The sequence below is a fragment of the Nematolebias whitei genome, chromosome 16, assembly GCF_014905685.2.
Source record: "Nematolebias whitei isolate Nwh7 chromosome 16, NemWhi1, whole genome shotgun sequence".
NCBI lineage: Eukaryota > Metazoa > Chordata > Actinopteri > Cyprinodontiformes > Rivulidae > Nematolebias > Nematolebias whitei.
The window spans coordinates 44241905-44250485 of NC_056513.1; the positions used below are offsets into that span (position 1 = coordinate 44241905).

Here is an 8581-nt window from a genome sequence, read left to right on the forward strand (position 1 = left end):
CCTTCTTCCACCTGCGTAATATCACTAACATTAGAAACATCTGATCTAAAGATGATGCAGAAAAACTGGTCCATGCATTTGTCACGTCTAGACTGGACTATTGCAATGGTTTCTTATCTGGGTGTCCAAATACTTCTTTAAAAGTCTTCAGTTGATCCAAAATGCTGCTGCCAGAGTCTTAACTGGAGTTACTGGGAGAGATCATATCTCTCCAGTTTTAGCTTCTCTCCATTGGCTCCCTGTCAAATCCAGAATAGAATTCAAATCTTACTTCTAACCTACAAAGCTCTCAACAACCTAGCTCCATCTTATATTAGAGATCTTACTGTTCCATATTTTATTAACAGAGCACTTCACTCTCAGACTGCAGGTTTACTTGTGGTTCCTAGTGTTTACAAAAACAGAATGGGAGGAAGATCTTTCAGTTCTCAGGCTCCTCTCTTGTGGAACCAACTTCCAATCTCTGTCTGTGAGGCTGACACATTATCCAGTTTTAAAACTAGGATTAAGACTTTCCTTTTTGCTAAATCCTATAGTTAGGGTCGGCTTGGGTTTCCTGAGCTGTCCCTTAGTTATGCTGCTATAGGCTTAGACTGCTGGAGGACAAACATTTCCTCATTCTGTCTTTAGCGCTCTACTCTACCTGTTTGTCTTTGTAATTATTTTTAACTCAACATGTGTTTTTTGTCTTTCTTCCAGTACGAGGTTCACCTACACCTACACCTGGACCTGCACCTACATCTGGACCTGTCATTCTGTGATAGTCTGTCTCTCCTTCCTGTCCTCTCAAACCCAGTCAGTGAAAGCAGATGGTCGCTTGTCCTGATCCTGGTTCTGCTGGAGGTTTTTTCCTGTTAAAAGGAGTTTTTTCTTTCCACTGTCTCCTTTGTGCTTACTCAGCATGGGAGACTGTGACAAAGTGAAGATTCAACACAATCTGCTGCTTCCTTCCTTTGAAAACTTTTACTAATTGTCTTTTGTGTGTATGTGAATGTTTCTGTTCAGTGCCTGAGACAACTTCTGTTGTGATTGGGCGCTATATAAATAAACTGAATTGAATATTTTCACGTGCATGACCTGTAAATTTGTAGCCTAGGTTGGTGACGCCTGGGACAATTCTGTGATTATTTTAATATTGTTGTTTAGAGACTCTGCCTTTCTTTTTCAGGACACCCCAAAACTTGTATTAATTAAATATCAATGATGATTGTTTTTCTTCTTTCAGCTGCTCCCTTCTTCAGGGGTCGTCACAGTGAACTAAGTCGCACAAAGACTTCAGTTATTTTTACGCCGGATGTCCAACCACTGAGCTACCACAGCCTCTGTGTGGAGCAGAGCTGCCATGGAGGGCGCCCGGGGGAGCAGGTGGTGGGGGTTAAGGGCCTTGCTCAAGGGCCCAGAGTGGGACGAATTAAGGCGGGGGCAGGTGTGGGTGCTTCACCTACCCCACCCACATTTTTGATGTTGTTGGTACCAGGAGTTGAATAGGCCATGTTCTGATCACAGGCCCACCTTCTCTAACCTCTGCACCACCACTCCCCATCATCATCATCATCATCATCAATGATAATATTAAGGGAAAACAAAAGTTTAGCACAAAACAAAAGCAAACAAAGTAAAATCAAAGCAGTGATCAGCGTGCCCATGTTGTGTTAGCCATCTTTAATCTGCTGCTTCCACGACTCAGCTGTTTTCAGTGCACCCGCTCTCCTGTGTGCTCAGCTCACGTGCGTTCAGGAAACACTCCAGGCATCTTCGTGTGCATGTGTGCGTGGTCAGGAGGACAGTCAGCACCAAAGTGTCAGCTGCTGCCTGGTGTTAACATGTGAACATGTCTTGTTCATACAGAACGTTACACATAGAAGACCAGGAGCAGGTTTAAAAAGATAAATGACTGAAAGTGTTCTGGCTCATCTCTGTGAGCGTGACATGAGCATCACTTTGATGCACGTCAGACTTGCACATTATTTTGTTCAATAAAACAAGATATTCTGGAAACACTAAGGTGCACAAATTGGATTAACTACTAGGGAACAGCTCAGGAACAAATCAGGAGCTAATGGGTAGTTAACCAGTACTTACTGGGGAACACACAGCCAAGTCTTATTAGGGGACTACTGGTTTATTACCACAGGAACAGGAGAAATTCTCCATTTGGTTTCTGAATGAACCCTGCACCAGTGAGGTCACAGCTCGTAATTGTCAGAAACATGTTTCCCAGTGGTTACTGATTTTACTGGATTTTCTCTTTCGTAAACCTGTTGATGAAAGACATTATCAATTTCATCATCTTGCACTGGCGTCATCTTAACTATGTCCGACTTTCACTGACTGGGCACCAAATCATCGCTTGGCTGTTATTTTGTTCACTGATGTAGTGAAGCATCATACCAAGTACTTACTGAGGAACCAATCATTACTTAATCACTGCCTGACCATTACCTACTGGTATGTTCCTGTGGTAACAAACCAGAAGTCCCCTAATAAGGCCTGGCTGTGTGCTCCCCAGTAAGTACTGGTTAACTACCCATTAGCTCCTCATTTATTTCTGAGGTATTCCCTAGTAAATTGTAAAGTGTTACTGATTTTCCTTCTTACCTGATTAATATCATAATAAATGACTCCAAACTTCCCGAACTGCTCCACTTTCCCAGAAATATCATCAAACTGGTAGAGATCAATTGGCAGAGGCGTCTCGTTGATCACAGCCTGCATGCTGGTCACCCTGAAGCTGTTGTCGTACGTGTAGTCAAAGCGAGCATTCACCATTCCATCCTCGCTGAAGCGGAAGATTTGCCGATCAACCAGTGGGCCGATTTGACGGTACCGGATGGAGCAGATGAAGCCTTCACTTTGCAAATTAACCGTCTTAAGTACGCCAGCCGTTTCGTCGTAGGTAAAACTGACTCGTGTTGAGTCGTAAAGAATCTCTGCCAGCTTGTTCTGTAGGAAAAACAACCGGTCCATTCATGATTAGTTCATTAAGACGTAACAGCTCCTGTTCTTTCTGCAGCTGCCATAAGTCAGAGGTGATCTCCTCTGATTTAAAACTCATTAAGCAGACATTTCTTTGAACATGTGAACGGTGAGTGTTGAATGGCTTTGCTGAAACTTGCTAAAATAAAAGAAGCAGAGCAGCAGCTAAAAACTAAATAAGCAAAACACTTGCTAAAGGTTAAACAAACAAAGCAAAAATGCTAGCTAAATGCTAAAAATAGAAAAGAGAGATAAAAACTGAAAGTAACAAAATGCTAACCAATAGCTAAAAGTAGCAAAAGTAACAAACAAGAGATCCAGTATGATCCAGTATGAGTAAAGATCCAGTATGAAAAAGCTGATTTCAAGAATAACAATGTTTTTGAAGGATCTAGTTTGACAGATTTAGAATTTTATGGAAAAAATATTTGTATATAAAGTGAAATATTTTGAAAAGTCCAGACGTTATAAACCCAAAGATATGAAAATAAAGTACCTGTCTGCGATATTTGTACAGTATCTGTCGGCCAGTGCCTAGATGGGCCACTCTGAGGAGCTGAAGAACACAAAGATGTGAATGAGATTTAGTTTAAACAGTATTAAGATCAGAATATTCACAGTGATGTGTCGTAGAGTGGAGCAACATATTCAGGATCTCAGTCTCGTAGACGGGCAGCACTTACAGGAAAAACCCTGACTCCACAGGTGATAGAGTGTACTGCGAGTGTGGAACAAAACCCCAGGAACGTCACACACGTTGAAAAATCAAGTTTTCACATGATAAAAACAGGTGACACATTATCTGCACATGTAACTCTGGAACAGTTTCAGGTTTTACACACATGTTGCTCCACATGGGATCATGGCACCACGTGGTAAGTTTGTGCGGGAAATGAAACTCCTGAGGCGTTTGCTCTAAGAACAGCATTAAATAAAACTACAGCAGGGGCGATTCTAGAGTCTGACCTTGAGGGGTGCTCAGCCCCCAGTGATGAAAATGGCCCTTGGCTTGAACAGTGCAGTGTCCATTGACATCAGAAGCATTTGTAATGTGGGGGAGGGGCACACTGGTGGGGGGGTCTGCGGATCCTCCCCCAGAAAAAAATGAATAAAGTAGATGCCATTTCCTGTATTCTGGTGTATTTTAACGGGTTGTTAAACTTCTGCGTTTACCTACAGATGGAAACACTTGATTCAATAACTATTTCAAGAGGACAATGATCAGTGTCATTTGGACGGTTTCTTTTATTTGCTGAGACGTTTCGTCCTTCATCCAAAGGACACCTTCAAGCTAAGTTTGCTTGGTGGCTCCTCAGATTGAAGAAGTCCTTTGGATGAAGGATGAAACGTCTCAGCAAAAAACAAAAAAAAAAACTGTCCAGATGACCTGAACATTGTTGGATTTTTACCTGGATTACTGAGCATGAACTTTGGTATTTTAGAGAGCAGCAAGAAGCTAATATTAAGCTAACATTACCAACTGTGAAATAATTATTTATACTAATTCATCCTACTTGCACCGTTATATTCTACCATGTTGATATAAGCATGTGACTGCTGGTGGATTTGAACCCCCAACTCTTGCATTGGAGGAGGACTGCTCTAACCACTCAGCCACAGCCGCCCATATGACAAATAAACAAATAACAACAAGTAATCTAACCAACAGCTCTCTGTGTGAATAGAGCACGCTCTGCTTCTCTCAAGCATCCTAACTAATATATCAGCAAGACTTTAAAAAGGCAGAAACAGCAATTCATGAGTTCTGCCTGACCCAAACTGTGGCCTTGATGCCGGACTTATCTCAACTCCTCCTGGCATGTTTAGAAAGACAAAGATGCTTTGTCTCTCTCCTCACCCCTCCTTCCCCAAGGCCGTGGACATGTGACAGAGCCTCAACAGAGCTGACGATAACTAACACCTCTTATCTGGACAATGGCTGAGAGGGGGGGCTCTGGACTATGCTACAACTTTCCTTTAAAATTCAATGTTTTCACCGCCTATATGTTCACGCATCACATATATTTATGTTGCTTTGCTGTGGTAGGTTTCTTGATGCCTCAAATCGTGCCCTGTCTAGGAGGCGGTATGAGAAATCTTTTTTTTTATACCGTCTCTCCTCATGTTTTCTTCACTTTTCTCATCTAAGCAAAATATTATTCTGAATAAGAATAAGAGGGCCGCGCTTTCATAGTGCGGGCAGCTGTGGCTGAGTGGTTAGAGCAGTCGTCCACCAATGCAAGAGTTGGGGGTTCGAATCCACCAGCAGTCACATGTCGAAGTGTCCCTGGGCAAGACACTGAGCCCCTCATAGCCTCCGATGTGTGTCCCATCAGTGTATGAATGTGATAAAGCTCTGATTAGTCTTTGTACAGAAATAGTAGAGTGCTGTATGAATGGGTAAATGAGGACACAGATTGTGTTGTAAAGTGCTTTGAGTATGTTGATAAGATAGAAAAGCGCTATATAAGTACAGTCCATTTATTGTGGGGGAGCGGGGTCTGGACCATAACCCCAGCAATAAATGAGGGACTACTGTATAGTCACTTTATTTTTGCTAAGGTCAATAAATTGTAACTTACAACTAGGCCTGTCACGATAACAAATTTGGTGGGTGATTAATTGTCTCAGAAATTATTACGATAAATGATAATATTGTTTGAAATTTAACAAATTTACTAATTGTCAAATTTTAGAAGAAATGTTGATTTGTTTGGTGTGTAGTACCTTTTTTGACCACCTGATGGCAGTATAAGACTGTTTGAACCAAAGGATGGCTAGTTGAGCAGCATGTCTCTTTTAAGAAAAATGGCCCCTTGACGTGACATGGTGACATGGTGACATGGTGACATGGTGACATGGTGGACGCTCGGTGATTTGAGCTCTTTAGCATTTTTCACACAAAAATAAGAAAACAAGTTCTCAGCTTCTTTTTGCAGAGAAAAACAACTTTTTAGACGAAGGTATGGGTTTCAACCATGAATTGTGTAGCTTCGACAAGACAGAGGCTTATTCCCGAGGTTAGCTTAGCTTAGCTCGTAGTTTAGCTTCTCAGCTTAGCTGCTTTTATTGATCCAAAAACGCAATTTTGGATCGATAAAACGGATTTTAAAGAGAAAAGAAAAAGGGAGGGGTCAGTGAAGAGCACCGGAGTTGAGCCGTGTCTTCAGTAGAAAGAGACACACGAAGAAATGATAAAGACAGAAAATGAAAATGAGGTAGATAATTTTCATTCATCATGCGATTAATTGATTTATTGTTTTTCACGACAGGCCTACTTACAACCCATGTTACTGTGAACTGAGTTGACTCCAAAAGTTATTCAATTGTAGATGCACATCTAATGATTACGTTCTGACCGTTTCATTACAATCTGTCAAGAGGTTCAAATAGTTTTAACAGACAGCCTTCGTCACCAGCAACGGGCATTGATAACACATATGTGGTGTAAAAGACACATTCAAATACTCCCAAAGAACAGAATAAAAATCATGAAGAATTTCCTCAATTGCACAGAAAGTCACACACCTGTCCGTCTTCAGAGTAGTCCACAGTGACTGAAGCGTTGCTTTCAGGGGGAGTGTAAATGTTTCTGTAGTATCCAATGGATCTGATGGTTTGCATGGTGTGCCGAGCCACACTGGGCATAGTGACCGCAGACAAACGGTTCCCTGAGTCATAGTCAAAAATATACTGATGCTGGCTGTGCAGCAGCAGAACCATGGACTGGTGGAGAAATCAGAAGCAAGAAATGTGGGAATAAATCATCAGGACTGTGCAAATAACAGAGCAGAGCTGGACTATCACACACAGGTTTTCTACATTCACTCAACCTTTATTTAAACAGGTAAATCCCATTGAGCCTGGAGGACTCATTTACAAGAGAGACCTGATTTAACAAAGAATGATGACAACAGACAACAATAGACCGTTATACAAGAGGCATAGATTTTTTTTTGTTTTTTACAAATTAAAATAAGATGGCAAAAAAGTAGCAAAAACAACTAGATTATAAGGCAAATGTAGAAAACTAAAATCAGGAACATGTCTGCATTGGTCCCTGCCAGGAGTCCCAACAGGTTCTTAAAGCCACTTAGAGAGGTCAAGGTTGAGGGCTTCAGATCTTTTTGTAAGATATTCCAGGAAACAGGAGCGGAGCAGGAGAAGGCCCTTTGGCCATTTTCTACATGAAGAAACTTGTGTCTATACTGTCCTGTTAGATCTCAGTGCTGCATTTACCACAACTGAGCACAATATTTTTATTAGAGGCTTAAACATGATATTGGGATTACAGGAAAAGCTCATCATATTTATCTGATGAATTCCCATTTGTTAGGGTTAACAGTGAGTCATGTTTGTACACCAGAGCTAGTCATGGAGTTTACCTCAAGTTAACGTCCACACTAAACATTTTATTAGGACCGCCTTCTTCCACCTGTGCAATATTAATATACTTTGAAATATCTCATCACAAAATTATACAAATAATAATAATAATAACAACCCATAAAAGCAACGGATCTGTGGATTTATTTCTTATGAGTTGGAATGTTGCAACTATTTATTAATGGGTATCCAAACAAACTCTTTAAGAAATTTTCAGTTGATCTGAAATGCTGCTAGAGTTATGATGAGAGTTAGGAGAGATCTTATTTCTCCAGTTTTATTTCTAACATGCAAAGCTCTCAACAAACTAGCTGTCTTGTGTTTAAGAGCTTATTGTTCCCTAACAGAGCACTTTCCTGTCAGACTGCAGGTTTACTTGTGGTTCCTACAGCTTCTAAAAGCAGAATGGGAGGCAGATCTTTCAGTTCTCAGGCTCCTCTCTTGTGGAACCAACTTCCAGTTTCTGTCTGTGAGGCTGACACATTGTCCAGTTTTAACACTGGGATTAAGACTTTCCTTTTTGATAAATCCTATAGTTAGGGTTGAGTTGAGTTTCCTCAGCTATCCCTTAGGTACTTCTTGGTCTGTTGCCTTCATATATCTTCATATTCTTCATTCTTGCCTTCATACATCTCCTCCTACATGTCTCTGCGTGAGTTCAGCTACAGCGTGCGCTCAGGACATCATTACCTGCAGTGTTCCCTCAGTGAGGACTGAACTAGGCAGAAGGGCCTTCTCCTAATCTGCTCCTGTTTCCTGGAATATCTTACAAAAAGATCTGAAGCTCTTGACTTTGACCTCTCTCAGGGATTTTAAACATCTGCCAAGTTCATGGAAAAACCATCGCAGACATGTTCCTGTTTTTAGTATTTTATATCGCTTTATAATGTAGCTGTTTGTGTTTTGTTTTTCAATGTCATTTTATTCCATTTATTTTTTCAATTGAAATGTATTCTTTTATGATTGTCCACTGTTGTCATCATTCTTTGTTAAAATCAGGTCTCTCTTGTAAATGAGTCCTGGAGGCTCAATGAGACTAACCTGTAGAAATAAAAGGTTGAATGAACAAAATGTCTTCACTATTCTACCGTCTTTACTGTCTCTGCTCAACCTGTTTTGTATTTGTATTTTTTCTATCCTAACATGTGTTTTTTTCTTTCAGGTTCCCCTGCACCTATATCTGGACCTGGACCCATATCTGGACCTGGACCTATATCTG

The 8581-nt window shown here is 40.9% G+C and overlaps 2 protein-coding genes across 2 annotated transcripts in view; both read right to left on the reverse strand.

Moving 5' to 3' along the window:
- The window catches only part of LOC119422630 (teneurin-3), a 22121-nt gene extending 19388 nt beyond the window's left edge, over positions 1 to 2733 (reverse strand). The window contains exon 1 of the mRNA XM_037690015.1: positions 2599 to 2733. Coding sequence (XP_037545943.1) covers positions 2599 to 2715 — 117 coding nt within the window. The 5' untranslated portion in view covers positions 2716 to 2733. The remainder of the gene's footprint in view (positions 1 to 2598) is intronic.
- Positions 2734 to 2762: 29 nt separating this feature from the next.
- LOC119422541 (teneurin-3) overlaps positions 2763 to 8581 on the reverse strand; it is a gene marked incomplete at its 5' end in the record, with an annotated part of 39408 nt that continues 33589 nt past the window's right edge. Inside the window, 4 exon segments of the mRNA XM_037689917.1 lie at positions 2763 to 2779; positions 2853 to 2943; positions 3473 to 3532; positions 6505 to 6702. Of these exon segments, the coding sequence (XP_037545845.1) occupies positions 2763 to 2779; positions 2853 to 2943; positions 3473 to 3532; positions 6505 to 6702 (366 nt within the window).